Source organism: Lissotriton vulgaris, unplaced genomic scaffold, assembly GCF_964263255.1.
Source record: "Lissotriton vulgaris unplaced genomic scaffold, aLisVul1.2 SCAFFOLD_1591, whole genome shotgun sequence".
Taxonomy (NCBI): domain Eukaryota; kingdom Metazoa; phylum Chordata; class Amphibia; order Caudata; family Salamandridae; genus Lissotriton; species Lissotriton vulgaris.
Window position 1 is genome coordinate 120,593 of NW_028242271.1, and position 16,057 is coordinate 136,649.

Here is a 16,057-nt window from a genome sequence, read left to right on the forward strand (position 1 = left end):
TCGATCCAGGCTTGGATCTCTTCGAACAATCTTCACTGGTCGCCTGCCAGCAACTCCTTCCTTCAGGCTCCTGGTTCGTCAGCGAGGATTCCCGACGTCTGTAAAAGACCTATGCAGCCGCAGCCCCTGGGCTAGGTAACTTCGGCATTTCGGTGCCCCAGCATAGCCTCATTATCTAAGGGCCCAGAGTCACTGTCCTTTTCGACTTACCTTATCGGGTTCGCCCGAGACACTAACTTTCCGTGCCCTCGGGCATTTGTATAGATTGTGCACTTGAAGTATTTTCATAAGAGTTTTGTTGTGTGCTTAGTACCCTGTCCTCATAAAGAGTACAGGGCTGTTGTGATCCAAATAAATACAATGTTTATTTTCATAACACTTGTGTGGTGTCCTTTCACTTGGTGTTCAAGGGGTATATGTGATGGTATAACAGCTGGCTTAACACGCCCTCTAGAGTTTAGCCCGAAGACTGCTCGTATCCACGCTACTAGGATAGCTGGTCTAAGGTTGACTTACAACCAATCACCATAAGGGTCGTTTGGACTGATGCATAGTGATCACTAGAATAGTGAGCACTGCATATCAGGCCAACTTCTCACACTCAGAAACTGAACATTGAGATGTCTGTCCCCCAGGTGGCTACAACAGTAATTTTTGAAACTTTGCACTAAAAATCTGTCTCTCGCCCGCTGCTGCCTTTGGTCCCGGAGATAATGGATCCGGTCAAGGATGTAAGTACAAACCAGCTTCATCTGACCCAGTTTTTGTACAATCTGACCCTCCAGCGGACTCTGTGATAGTGGCAGCTGCAAGGAAGACGCATGCAGTTTCTGCTTCCTCTTCAGCACCACCAGATAAGGACAGCAAATCACAGGACTTGTGGGGTCGCAAGGTGTGCAATTCAGCTGCCTCCACACTGAAGGTCTCGATTGGGTAGATACGATAGAGCCTTATGGGACTCAATTGAAAGGTTTAATTCAAAGCTTCCAAAAGAAGACCAGAAGGACTTCGAAGAAACTATGACAGAAGGATGTCTGGTGGCAAACCGGTTGATAAGCACTGCAGCGGTCTGTGCAGTTCTTGCGGCACACTCCTACTCACATGGGGTTTGTGCCAGGTTAGCTTGGTTGCGTCTCACTGGTTTGAAGCCGGATGCTCAACATCGCATCCTAAATCTCCCTTTTTCGGGGTCCTCTCTTCGGAGAACATGCTGACGGAGAGATGACTGGTATGAAGACAGAGCTGGATACAGTAAAGGCGGTGGGTCTGGAAAAGAAAAAAGAGTTCAAATGCAGTTTCATGACCAGCAAGGGAAGAGGGGCTCAACAGAGGGTTCAAACCCCTCAGTGGACCCAAAATAAGAACCAGGGGAAATCCCAGTTTCGAGGAAAATCCAACAGAGGTAGAGGAGGTCACCAGCAGTCCTCTACCACAACGAGAGGAGGAAAGGCCTGAGCAGTGGCTTCCTGTGTCGCCGTTGCCCACTCCAGTGGGAGGAAGTGCTTCACAACACCTGGCAGTGGGTCAGCATCACTAAAGATTGATGGGTGCTGAATATACTGCGCAATGGATACATGCTAGGTTTCCGTGCGCTTCCAAGGAGCATTCCTCCAAAGATTTTGCCCTCACCAGCTAAGCTTGCTCAGGAGAGAGGTGAAAATCCTGCTACAAAAAAGAGCTATAGAGGAAGTTCCCCCCTCTCAAAGGACTAGGCGTTTACTCCAGATATTTTCTTGTCCCCAAAAGAGATCAGGAGGACAAATGCAGCCCCATACTCTATCTTCGTCTCCTGAACAAAGTCATCGTAAAAGAAAAGTTCTGCATGTTAGCTCTTCACCAAATATGTCCACATCTTCAAACCGGAGATTGGATGTGTTCGGTGGATCTGCAAGATGCATACTTTCACATTCCAATTGCGCTGCGGCATCGCAAGTACTTGAGGTTTGTCGTAGGAAACAAACACTACCAGTACAAGGTGGTACCCTTCGGACTCAGTCCGCACCACGAGTCTTCACCAAATGCATGGCAGTGGTGGCTGCTTTTCTTCACATGAAGGGACTCTTCATCTATCCGTACCTGGACGACTGGCTCCTAAAGGGTTCATCTCCAGTACGGGAATCACAGGATCTGCAACTTTGCCTGCACCAGTTGCACAGGATAGGTCTCCATGTAAACCTGGAGAAGTCAGTCCAGCGGCCGACAGTCCATCCACTACCTAGGCTCCGTTCTGGACACAAAATTGGGAGACTTTTTTCCATGAGACAGAAATGTGGGATTCTGCTAGTGTCTGTTTCCAACAGCCGGACAAGTAGCATCCCTGCTGGGTTCCATAGCGTCCTGCATTTTTTTCATCCCAAACGCCAGGCTGAGAATGCGGCCTCTGCAACAGGCTCTCGAAGACCAGTGGGACCAAGCGACAGGGCGTTGGGAAGATTGGGTCACTCTTTCTCAACAACTAAGGATGCCATCAAATGGTGGACTCGGACGAGGAATGTGCTGGTGGGAGTACCTTCTCACCAACCTCTTCCTTCCCAGTTTATAGTGACGGATGCCTCTTTGCAAGGCTGGGGAGCGCACATGGGACCGCTTCAGATTCAGATTCAGGGTCCGTGGTCTGCGCAGGAGCAGACATACCACATCAACATGCTGGAGCTCAGAGCGGTGTTTCTAGCTCTCAAAGCTTTCTTTCCAGCGATAGAGTCCAACTCAGTCCCAGTTTAGACGGACAATACGACCACCATGTTCTATCTGAACAAACAAAGAGGCAAGCGATCTCGCCCACTCTCCCGAGAGGCTCAAACCATCTGGCACTGGCTTCTCTCTCTCGAGGCCTCAGTTGTGGCGGTGCACCTTCCAGGCGAATTGAACGTCAAAGCAGACGCACTCAGCAGGCACTTCGAAGATCAGCCAGACTGGGTGCTAAACGACGAAGTGGTAGAGCTTTTTCGTTGCTGGGGTCTTCCGGCCATAGACTTGTTTGCAGACGACAAACGCCAAATGCCACGCCTTTGCAGCCAGGGACGCAGGGGAATGCTCTCCTGATGGATTGGTCGGGAATATTCGCTTACGCGTTTCCTCCCCTGGCTCTGATTCCGAAGGTAGTGTCCAAGCTCCTCAGGTCGGACATAGAGATGATCTTGATGGCTCCGGATTGGCCACGACAGTGGTGGTACCAGGACCTTCTGCATCTGTCTGTGTGTCCACACAGACTACTTCCTTGCAGGCCGGACCTGTTGAGCAAGATGAACGGGAGGATACTGCATTCCAACCTCCCATCACTGAACCCAACAGCATGGCACCTGAGGTCCTGCAATATGGACATCTGAACTTGCCTCCCGAATGCATGCACATTTTAAAGGAGGCTAAGAGGCCTTCCACGAGAGCGTCCTATGCGTTCAAGTGGAGAAGGTTTTACATATGGTGTAGAGATCACCTGGATCCTACTAAAGGGCAGGAGGAGGTAATTCTGCCATACCTCCTTTCCGTGGCAGCTTCTGGTTTGAAATATGCTTCCATTAGAGTGCATCGGTCAGCTATAGTAGCGTACAGGAAATCGCCTAATCAGATTTTTCTTTCAGGTTCCGGTGATTAAGGACTTCCTCCAGGGGTTGAAAAAAGTCTATCCCCTGTGCGAAATCCTTCTCCTCCTTGGGAATTGAACCTGGTTCTATCCAGGTTGTCACCTCCTTTCGAACCTATTCACAAGGCCTCTTGGCAACATCTATCTTGGAAAGCAGCCTTTTTGGTAGCAATCACATCAGCGCGCAGAGTAAGCGAGATACAAGCGCTCTGTGCGAAGGAACCATATACTGTTTTCCATCACAATAGGGTGGTCCTGAGGGCTCACCTATCCTTCTTGCCTAAGGTGGTTTCTGATTTTCATATAAATCAGTCCATCTCCCTCCCTTCTTTTTTTCCAAATCCAGCGACCCCAGCAGAGCAGTCATTGCACTCCTTGGATTTAAAGAGTGCTCAAAAGTTTTATTTCGAAAAAACCAAGGGAATCAGGAAGTCGGATCAGCTGTTCGTGAACTATGGTTCAATGAGAACCGGCTTTCCAGCGGCCAAAAGGTCCATCTCTAGATGGATTGTCTCCTGCATTAAATTGGCCTACCAGCTTGTAGGCAAGCCTTTATTGGTGTCACCCAAAGCGCATTCTACCAGAGGGAAAGCGGCCACAGTGGCCTTCTTGCACGACATTCCTATGTCAGAAATATGCAAGGCTGCAACCTGGAAATCAGTTCATACCTTTACGAGGCATTACTGTCTAGAATCTTATTCCAGGGCTGATACTCAAGTAGGACAAGCCTCATTGAGGAATCTATTTGGGTAGCCTGCGGCCTGTACGAGCTTAGTTGTTACTTGGCTTAGTATGGTTATTACTGTTTTGTTATTCCTTTGCCCGCAGGGAGATGAGGTGAGGCTCGCTATTCTATTCTAATACTTATGACTATTGATGAGGATCCCCTGGAAGAGAAGGATTAGTTACTTACCTGTAATCCTAGTTCTCTTCCAGGGGTATCCTCATCAAAGTCATAAGCAACCCTCCCGCCTCTCCGGGCAAAGGACATTCTTTAATAAGGAGATATTGTTAACCTATTTGGTACTGGGTTTTTTCAATTTCCGAAAAGAACTGACCTAACTGTCACCCCTGAGGCATGATGGGATACTGAGGGTCATGGGTGCCTTAAAGGCACGATGTCAGTTTATTGCTATGCAGCTACAGGTTAGCTTTTCAGTCTTTTTAGACTGTGTGTTTGCAATGCAGCCTGGGAGCTGTCTATGCTTTCAGTGAGTTATGAGAATTTCTGCTGATTTCTGAGCATTAAAACAGTTTCTAAACAATCTTTGGTGTTTCTCAATTTTTTTTTTTTCTTCAAGATAGCAAAATGCAATACATACAGAGCTGCTCGCCTACAACCCATCTCGGGCCGGCATCACTTTAGACTGGCATGTATGCTGATTAACAAAAATAGGCAAAAAATCCCCAGACTCTTGTGCAGGCAATTTTGTCTCTACGTCGCTTGAGATGGATGGATGCTTGGGAATTGCTACATATTTTATAAATGGGCGTTTGCTCAGGAATGTGAATGTAAAGGTCCGCATTCTTGGGTTTTGACTGCAGTATATATTAAAGTGGCAGTATGAAGCTCAGTTATCCCTATTCTGTTTGTGATAGGCAGGCAGTCTGCCATTCCGTAAGCAACTTCCTTTGGGTTCACCTAGGCCATTCCTTTAATAATATTGTAAATGACACCAACCAAAACCTTAATTTTAACACTTGTGTAAATTCAAATATGTTAATCCATGTTAGGTCATCCACACTAATTGAAATATGTTTCTTTCAGAAAAAAAATCTTCAGATACTTTTAGATCTGGTTCGAAAACTGAATTAGGTAAACATAGAAATGGAAAATCTTCTGCAGCTGGTAAAAGAATACCGACTAAACCTGAATCCACAGGTTTAAGGAAGCCTGGTTCCGAAAGCACTTCTACAAGAAGGCCTGGATTTGCTGCCAGATATCCTAGCAATGACCGCACTTCTCCTAGAAAATCTTCAGCTAGTGCTGACCGCGCATCATCAAAGAGGCTGCCTTCTAGCAGTAGCCAGAAGCAAAGCAGTAGCAGCACATTGTCCAAGAAGTCTGGCGCAGATGGCATTGCTAAGAAGCCAGTGTCCTCCACTTCACTTGAAGAAAAGTCAGTTACTCCTACAGATGAATCAAAAAAATCTCACGATAAAAGAAAACCTTCAAATATGGAAGCAGTTGTTGTTACGACTCCAGCACCCCCACCTCCGACTCCTAAGGAAGCATATCATTCTCTTCCATGGGTCAGTATTTTTGATTTCTGTTTCATACCAGAGTTAATTAGTGTTGTATAGTTACATTTTATTTGTTGCTGGTCAGACTTTTCGTTGACTAATAGCCATGCATTATGTATTTAAAAATTCATTATCGATGGTTGATCTGATTCTCTTTGTTTTTGTAATTGAACTATAGTGGTTGAGTGAGATTGTGTGGCTTGACAGGTTACACTTTATGTGGCAACTGAACCATAGCTACACTAATGTACTTCATACTCCTTTTGTTGTAAATCTGAAATGTCGCGGAGACACAATTTTAATTTGACTTAATGGTGTAGAACTAGAGTATGGCATGTGTGGTTGGGCATTGATGGGATATATAGCTGACTGATGAGCAGCAGAGTGCTAAACTTGAATGTGTCCCTAAGATATGATTTGGTATTAGTTACAGTGATAGGCATTTATTCATCTATAGCTTTGTGTAGAGCATGGGTATTTAGAAACTTTCTCTCGGGGGGCCAAATTTATAATGTGGCCGAGGGCCGCAGTGGTGGGGGCGGGACTAGAGTAAAAAAAAAACTGTCACCATGAGGTCTAACACAGGCCCATGCAGCTGATGCATTAGTCCATAGAGCCACCAAACCCGGCATACACGTCTCTGTCCTCCCCTCTTTCCCTAGGGCACTGACCGTATACAGGCGCAGTTGTCCAAATTCTGAATGTGCTTACATCTAATGTTCAGGAATAGTGACTCTAAGATCAAGCTGCTGCGGGTGAAGAGGCTGCGGGCAAAGAGGGTGTTAGCAACACGCAACCTGAAGCTTCCCAAAGGGCCCTTTTTAGGTCTCGCCTGCCAATGCGCTTGCGCATTGCTAGCGAGAGATATAGAGGGCCACCAGCAAATCCTACCAAGAGGTTTTGGAGTGTGGATTATGCCCAGTGCATGTGAGGCATTCAAGTGCGAAGCTTCGCCAGCGCGCGCTCTGCCTCACTTCCTGCTCCCCTTCTTACTTTTATCGCTCATATTCTCGTTCCCTCCCACCCTTCCGACTTCAAAGGAACGCTGCCCCCCCGCCACGCAATGCCAAGAGCTTGTCCTTTTAAGTTTATTGTCTGTACTTTCATTTTATTTTACCTTCGTGTTCTTTCCCCATTTAAAATCATTTATTCCAATCTTGCCTTTTCATTTATTGTCCTGCAACTAATTTTATTTCTGTCTCGACTTGTCCTGCCTCTGACTGGTTTTTCTCCTTCGTGTTAATACTCTCCCCGTCTCTCTTCCCAGTTCTCTCATGCAGCCTCTCTTCGGACTGCTCCCTCTTTCATTTCTCCGTCTTTCTGTTCTTACCTCTTCTTTCCCGTCTACTGACTTTTGCTCAGTCTACCTTTTTTTTTCGCCTTCGATTCATATCTCCGCTCACCATCTTTCCCTCTCGCTCTCCCTTTCTTGTTGTCTTTATTAAGTACCTTGTGTTTTCTTCTCGCCGCCTCAACACACAGCAGTGCCGTACTCTGTCCTGCCACCTATCCTCATGTTCTTGCCTCGCCTGTCCCTCTGCTCCGCACTATGTCCGGCCACCTAAACATATGCATGCGCTCTACCTTTGCTTGCGTCTGGTTGCTCGCTCCCTTTCTTTCTTAAGTCCCTTGTGTCTTCTTCTGTGCCGCATGGTATTTACTTTCCTTTTCTTAGCTTTTGCTGCCTCAACACACAACAGTGCCGCACTCTGTCCTGCCACTAATCCTCATGTTCCTGCCGCACTGTACCTTTCATCTGCCCCGCACTCTGTCCGGCCACCTATCCTCATGTTCTTGACTCGCCGTGCCTGTCCCTCTGCCCCACACTCTGTCCGGGCACCTATCCTCATGTTGTTGACTCGCTGTGCCTGTCCCTCTGCCCCACACCTGTCTGGCCACCTATCCTCATGTTCTTGACTCGCCATGCCTGTCCCTCTGCCCCGCACTCTGTCCTGCCAACTATCCTCATTCGCTTTTGCCGCCTTAAAACACAACAGTGCCGTCCTCTGTCCTGCCACCTATCCTCATGTTCACACTAATCTGTCTCCTTCCGTGTCTGCGCGCACGCAGGACAAAATATATACATGCGCTCTGCCTTTGCTTGCGCCTGGTTGCACAGCAATTCGCTCCCCCTACCCCTCCCACAAAGCAAGACCAGAATATCAAAGCCATTTGCCAGCAGCCACTTCACGTGCTCCGCAGGTCATAAACAGGACTATCTTCTCATGAATCGGAATGCTGGCATAGTTGCCCAGCCCCCCTCCCAGCGCTGCCTTGAAGGCTTTCCCCACATGCAGGGACTTACACCAGACCAGACATTTACAAACTTTACATTCACTTAATGCACCTCTTGAAGGCAATTGACTAATTTAGCCAAATAAATGCAATTTATGCCAGACACAATCGTTGCCCCTCCATATTAATCTTCTAGTTATTGATGACGCTTTTTGTATAGCTGATAATTATGTACTTGACAAAAATGTCCAATTTGCCGTCACTGGCTTTGCCTGATCTTGGTATTAGTTTTACCCTGCAGGCTATTCCTTGTCGTTTATTACAAAATTGCCATTAGAAAAACACTATTCACTGTCACAGATTAAAAGTAAAAATAACTTTACACAGGAAAACAACTCTCCTTATAATAAGGGGGCTTCAATGTGGTTTTATTGTACTACTTAAATTTAACCCCTTGCATTCTCATTTAGTTTAATAACATTGGTTGAAAGGAATACATAATGTATTCAAATTAAACTATATATGCATATGTGAAAAGTATATTAAGCTACTTATTACCATTGTTGGGGAAGGAAAGGTACATCATGACTAGGGCTCCCGGTTTTATGGTATTTATTTTTTTGCCATTTCCGTCAGTCTTTATCCATATTTATTTTTTGCCCATTTTTTCTGTATTTATTCACATTTATTTTTGCCATAAGCAAGACAACGCTACAGCTAGTATTTTTCCACATTTATTTAAATTGACAATTTTATTCGTTTTCTATTACAATATAGTCTATATTGTACTAGAAAACAAATAACCAGCATTGGCATAGCCAATAGGTCTCGCCTTTGGGACCTTATAAGTATTTAGTTATGCAGCACAATACTCATTTGTACATACATTAAACAATAAAAACCAGAAGAATGCACTTTGCAATGTTCTGGAACAGCCAAATTAATGATCACTGGCTGCTAATTAAAGTAAACAGACAGAAAGGCGATTTATAAAAACGAAGAAACTTTATAAAGACAATTTTTATAATATTGTATATTCTATTTGACTCGTAAATCCTAAAATGAGGTGAACCAATGGCAGGTATTTGTGTAGAGAAGGTGGCAACCCTACTTACGAGTGGGTTGACTATGCTGTCTAGGCATCCACGGTAAGGTAGACAGGCACACTATCAGAGGTTGTGTCTTACTGTCTTAGAGCTCAGGACAGTTGTAAATCGCTGCAAATCATGCATCAGTCCAGTTCACAACTTTTGTCACTCGTGCTGCTGGAGAGCTGCGTCCAGTCACTGTGCGCTCTGTGACCCTGGCAGAACCAGACAGGTGTGCCTCAGGCCCCTCGGAAGTATGCAGATGTTTTCTTAGTCCAGTAAGCCGCCACACAGTCAGCTCCCAGAGGCAGCTATTTACTCTTGCGGGGGTCCCGCAGCATGAGCCAGCAAAGGAGGGGGCCATACTCTAAACCCCAGTGTTCTTTCTGAAAGGAATCGGCCGCCGTAGTGAGGGCCCGGAGGCGCCCTGACGGGAGTTTCATGCTGCGCGAGATAACGAAGCGGACAAGCCTCCCCCGAGTACTTCACAGGTCTTTAAAAAGACCATTCACATGTTAACGAGGCTTTGTTTATTTCACTCCTTCTTGCCAGACTGAAGTGTGGGAAGCCTCTACTACAGCAGGCATCCCAAGTCATTCCAGGTTCCCCGTCGGTAGCAAAATACCAGACGGCAGTGTGGTAAAATTTGCTAGTATTTTGCCGTTTATAAATATAAATACAGACAAAGGAAATATAGATTTCTGTAGTAGGGGATCTCTGTGTATAGTCATAATCTAGTGAATAGTCCCGCCCATGTGTGTGGACCCTGGCAATCAAAAATCTCTTAAGTTGTCAAATAATGCAGAACTGCAAAGACACTTAGGAGAGAGTTTAAAGACAAATAATGCAGCCTATATCCACAGGCTACACTGTCCAGTACTTCAACTAGAAATTCCACCAAACAAAACCACACACAACACAGCCTGCCCTGTTTCTTCCATAGAGAAACTTGCCTCTACCAATAAAAAAACTCTGGAATGATAGAGAAAGGCATGGACAGACAAGTCCCATAGGCTGCCATTATGTGGCTTAAGTAGGATACTGTGCCTTTAAGAGAACTTTCCAGAAGTTCTCCCAGAATGCACAGCAGGTCCCTTTTACTTTCAGTTCTTTTTTCCGGCTCCTGCTAACAGGACCGGGCATTGAGCTCTCCCTTTTTCAAGGGTTTATATTGGATTTTTGTTCACTTTTTGATAAGTGTTTGCAGTTTATATTTCTTGGTGTTTCCCTTCACTCCTGTGTGTTTGTTCAGGATTTTTAGGGCTCTAAAATGCCTGCTCTTTTCGACAAATGCCCAGCATGTGGAAGGAAGAAGTCCAAGACTGATCCACACAACGTCTGTATTATCTGTCTCCCTGAAGCACATGTCCCTGAAGAATGTGACATCTGCCAGAACCTTTCAGCAAGGACCCCGAGGGAAAGGCTGAAGATTAAGCTTCAAGGCCTAGAAGAGACGGCTGCAGGTGGGTCTGGGCAGGCTGGGAAGGTTCCCTCTACTGAGGCCTCTGGGGGGCTCCCCAGAGGCAGGAAGACCAGCAAACTGTCCCGGTCTCCATCGGCGTCGATTGCATCGACGACTAAGTTGAGAGGGATGACGGCGGTGTGTTCCCCATCTCCCCGGGGATCCGGGTCGAGCTAGCGTGAAGATTCGACGAAGAAGAGCCTGGGTAGGCCTCCGTTGAAACCACTGTTGACGGCGTCTTCGTCATCGTAGTCAACATCTGAGTCGAGCTATCGGCATCAAAGGAGAAGCAACAGGCGTCGGCGTTCGCCGTCTAGGCGATACCGCCGGTCACAGTCTAGGACGGTCGGCGTCAATGGGATCCTTGGCGCCAAGGACCTCGAGAAAGCGGACTGCGTCGAGGATGAGTCGACGCTCGTCGTCGAGAATGGAACGGTCGACGTCGCGGAGGCGGCGTTCGACGCCGGAGTCGCGGAGGTGACATTCGACACCGGAAAAGCGAAGCTCTGAGTCGAGGAGGAAGAGATCGGCGTCGGAGTTGTTCCTACTCCCCTAAGCGGCGCAGACTGAGTCGCGCTGAGTCTGGTGGAGGGCGCCGGAGACGGCTATCACCTACTGGAGGGGCTGGTTCGCAGTCCCCTCCTCCGAAGAAGTAACCGGGCTTGGTGTACTCGATGGTATATACACCTTCTGATAGATACTTCTGCCGTGTGGATTCCTCACCTTGTGAATATCCCCCTTGCGTCAGCAACATACGGAAATTCTTTTTGTAGCTTCGCGCCGACGTGGATCGGGCGAACGTCACAGAGGCACGGCACCGCTCGCGACTCCGCTGACGTCACCGACGCTTATAACAGGCCCACGCCGGCGTGATGACATCAGTTCCCTTTTTTCCGCGTCGTCGACGCTAACGGTTTTCAGGGATCGTACTGTAGCTTTACAGTAACTTTGTTACTATTATCCTGTTATTGTGTCTATCTTTACATTCTTCGAAATGTCGTCGAAGAAAACTGGGTTTAAGGCTTGCGGCGAATGTGGCAAGACTAGGTCTATCACCGATCCTCATGAATGCTGTGTTTGGTGTTTGAGTTCCGACCATGACGTCGAGGACTGTCCTTGCTGCAAGAAGATGACTCCGAAGGCGTTAAGAGAAAGAGAGACGAAACTCCTTGTGGCAAAACTTAAAGATAAGAAAGCTAAGAAGTCTTCGAAGTCAAGAACTCGTCGGTCGAGATCGAGGTCTCGTTCGAGGTCACGCTCTGAGTCGTCTTCGGCTCACGCTTCGAAGTCTTCGAGGAAGAAGCATAAGAGGAGCCATGAGTCACGTCATCACTCCGGAAAGGACTCTCGTTCAAGACCGAAGTCCCAGGTCAAGCTTCTGAGTAAGGAAGTGGAGGTTTCGGAGTCGGAACATAACTCTGTTGGTGAGGCTTCACATCCGGATTTACCCGAATCTCAGAAGCAGGCCCAATCTCCGGTTCCATCCAATCCTTCTGGTCAGGAGGATGAAGGTGAGGAGCAGGGGGCTGGTGAAGTCGGAAGTTCCGGTGCCTGCGGGTTCGTCGACCCCGGTTCCTGCACTCAGTGAAGAGGTCGACGTCGTTTCGACTTCGCCTCCTCAGGAACGACCCAGAGACCAATATCCTGAATTTCCAACTCCAGGTCAGGATCCTTCTCAGTGCCTGAACGCCATGTTTGGTGTATTCTCCAGGGCAATGTTCCCGTCTGGTGCACCTGTTGGTCCCACGGGTCCGATGGCCTTCAACTTGGGTATTCCCCAGGCTTACGCCCCTGCGCCCTTCATGCCTTTTTATGCCGGCTATACCACCGCATTGGCATTTTCCGACACCACCGGTGTCGTCGATGCAGAAGCGCACGACGCTGACTCCGTCGACGCCGGTCTCATAGATGCCTACGACTCCGAGGCAGGATTCTGCCCGACCTCGTATTGAAAAACCTCGTCCGACTTCGGGTTCGACGCCGGCACCGACCCCGTCGGAGTCGATTCCGAATCCTTTGACTTCTGCTGTGAAGGAAAGTTCTCGGAGAAAGGCCCAGAGACTTCTGGAAGAGGAAAGATATCAATATTCAGATACTGAAGAAGGGGAGTTACAGGATTCTGAGAATCCTTTTGAAGACTTGTGTGAGGCCAGTGGGCTTGAACTGTAGCCTGAGTGGGAATTGGCTTCAGTGTCAAATGTACCATCGAAGGATGTGGTGCCTTATCACACCATTATTAAAAAAGCAGCAAGTTTGTTGAATATTACTCTGCCCACTGCTAATTATAAACCTAATATTTTAACTGAGGTTCTTCATTCACCCTCGTCAGTAATTGAACCTTTGTTACCCTTCAACGAGGCCTTATCTGAGCCCATCTATGAGGTTTGGAAGAAACCTTTATCTGCTCCTGCAGTTTCTAGAACAGGTGCGAGGAGATACAGGGTTGCACCTGAGGACCCTGCGTTTTTATCAATTCATTCCTTGCCTGAGTTTGGTGGTGCAGGCTGCCTGCTCAAAGAAATCTGCTAGTGCTTTTCCACAGGTTCCTGGGGATAAAGAATCCAGAAAGCAAGATCAGAGTGCCAGGAAGGTTTTCTCTTCAGCCAGTATGGCGTTAAAGTCAACCAACGCAACGTGTCTGATGGGGAGGTATATCCATGCCTTGATGGATTCTGTCAAGCAGCTGATTCTGAAAATTCCTGAGGATGACAGGAAGGATTTTCAGGAAGTGATATCAGACACTCAAGCAGCTGCGAGACAGGTGATTCAGAGTGGTCTGTGTGAGAAGTTGGCCTGATGTATAGTGTTCACTATTCTAGTGAGCCCTTTGCATCAGTCAAAACGACCCTTATGGTGATTGGTTGTAAGTCAACCTTATAGACCCGCTATCCTAGTAGCGTGGATACGAGCAGTCTTCGGGCTAAACTCTAGAGGGCGTGTTAAGCCAGCTGTTATACCATCACATATACCCCTTGAATACCAAGTGAAAGGACACCACACAAGTGTTATGAAAATAAACAGTGTATTTATTTAGATCACAACAGCCCTGTACTCTTTATGAGGACAGGGTACTAAGCACACAACAAAACTCTTATAAAAATACTTCAAGTTGCACAATTTACACAGATGCCCGAGGGGCACGAAAAACCATATACTATGGAAGTGGAATGCGAAATTACTAGCAGGTAAGTACTGTACTAATAGGCTTTGGAATCGCTAGGACTACGTTACTGAACCTTCAGATTACTAGTAGGAGGCCTAGGGGACTCTCACGCGGGATGCGGGACAAAGTCTATGGGAGCTAGTAAAGACAAAGTTGGTGTTCTCGGGCGAACCCGATAAGGTAGGTCGAAAACGACAGTGGATCCTGACCCTTGGATAGTGAGGCTATGCTGGGGCACCGAAATGCCGAAGTTACCTAGCCCAGGGGCTGCAGCTGCATATGTCTCAAAAGACGTCGGGAATCCTCGTAGACGAACCAGGAGCCTGAAGAAAGAAAATGCTGGCAGGCGACCAGCGAAGATAGTTCGAGTGATCCAAGCCTGGATCGAAAATGGATGACACCTCCAAGCAGAGGGGACCAAGTTCGTGACTACTAACCAGTAGTCGGGTGGCACCAGGAGGGCACCGGATGGTAGTCACCTCGACTAGGTGAGTGGGCGACGCTGTGCTCTGCAGATCTCACGGACCAGGAGGCGTTGTCGGCGACCAGGATGGAGGTGCGAGCTGTCCCACGATGGATGATGCTGTCGACGTCGCTGGACCCAGGATTGGGGCAACAAGTCTCGGCAAATTCAAGCCCACGCGGTGGACCTAGAATGGCTTCTTGAGTGGACCAGGAGGGTCCGGGGTGCTCCTCTTTTGGAAGGGAGCAAGGGCCAGTCTGGAGCAACCAGGCCAGCAGCAGTGATGTCGTCGGGCGTCGTTAAGAAGGCCACAAGTCAGCGGGCTAGTAGCCAAACAACGCGGTGAGCAGCAAAAAGCAGCAGGGCCCCACGCAGATCGGGGAGATGCTGGGAGGCTGGACTTCGGTGCTGGAGCTGCTCCGGGTCGGGGCTTCTCGGACCCCAAAGCACTCACCAGAGGATCCCTCGGCGGTCGTGCTGGATAGAAGTCGTGCAGTTCTGATGATGGCCGGTCCCTCGGTCTCGTCGCACCTACGGTTCTCAGCTTAGCTGTAGAGGTAGGTAGAGGTCAGAGGTGCCAGGGAAGCCGGGTCTCGTCGTGCTGGTCGGTCGGATTCCTGAGGAAGGACGTGCAGCAAACCGCAGAGTTCTTAAATGGTGCCTGCGGATGCAGGGTGACTACTCCTTAGCCACAAGGGAGAAATCTTGAGAAGAGTCGAGAGTTCCTTTCGTAGAAAGTAGTTTCTTGATTCAAAGATTATCTCATTTGGAAGGGTTTCCGCTCCTGCCTTTATCCTAAAGAAAGGGTGGGTACGCGACTAGGTCCTGCCCTAGGGGTGGGACCAGGAAGGGGGGTGGTTACACCCCTCTCCCATGCCGGACTTTCCCCAGCTCAGGGGCTTGTGTGCCCCTGGAACTGGTTCTAGCCGGCAGAAGCGTAGTGAGCACCGCGGTGCCACTTGCAGTAACCTTCCTGTAAAGCCCTGCCTACCCAGGATACACAAAACCCTGTCTGGGATGGTGCTAGCACCGCCCCTGACAGGAAACCCCTTTGTCCAAGCTCTCCTCGCTGGAAGGACTCCCAGCAGCAGGAGGTCAGACTTGTGTCTGTGGTGGCAGCATCCATTTTGTGGAGCTGAGGCTTCAGTTAACTTTAACCGGGGTTCACAGTTACGTACATGTCGTTTCCCTCTAGAAGGGTGCAATGCTAACCCCGTCGCCAGAATTGGCGAGGGGTTAGTATTCCAATTCGTATGACACCTTACTCGACATGTTTTGATAAAGCGATACCAAAGTTAGCATTTAACCGCGAGGATTATAATGCACTTAAGAGTATATGGTATGCGTTATCATGGAACAGCTATTAGGACTTGGTTCCGCAAGCTGCAAACGGGCTCAGCTCATGCCAGAGCACCATTTCACACGATTCCAAGCACTCTGCCTTCAGGATTGTCAAGGCCTGCCATAGGAGTGACTGATAGGAATCTGTGTGTCCATTTTTAGGGTTAGATATAGGTATACTATATCTAAAGCAAAGGGTAATTACACCACCTTGCCCCAGCTGTCGTGCAGCCAGTTGTCAGATTTAGATGGCCATCCAGGGGTGGCATAATACATGCTTCAGCCCCTGGTAGGCCCTGGGTACACCTATGCCCTTTTTGACACAATGTCCAGCACTCTACAAATGTATGGAGATCTATTTCTTTATCGCATAGTAGCTAATGAAACAATAATTATGGGAAAGCACCATATAATTACAACATTTCAATCATTCCATCCAAGTAAGTTAGGAGTCTTCAATAGTTGGGTAGTCAGGTCTTTT

General features: G+C 48.0%; 1 protein-coding gene across 1 annotated transcript in view; it reads left to right on the top strand.

The window, feature by feature from the left end:
* The window catches only part of LOC147669012 (zinc finger protein 638-like), a 472,920-nt gene that overhangs the window by 67,088 nt on the left and 389,775 nt on the right, over positions 1-16,057 (top strand). Inside the window, exon 5 of the mRNA XM_086948283.1 lies at positions 5,349-5,833. Coding sequence (XP_086804409.1) covers positions 5,349-5,833 — 485 coding nt within the window. The remainder of the gene's footprint in view (positions 1-5,348; positions 5,834-16,057) is intronic.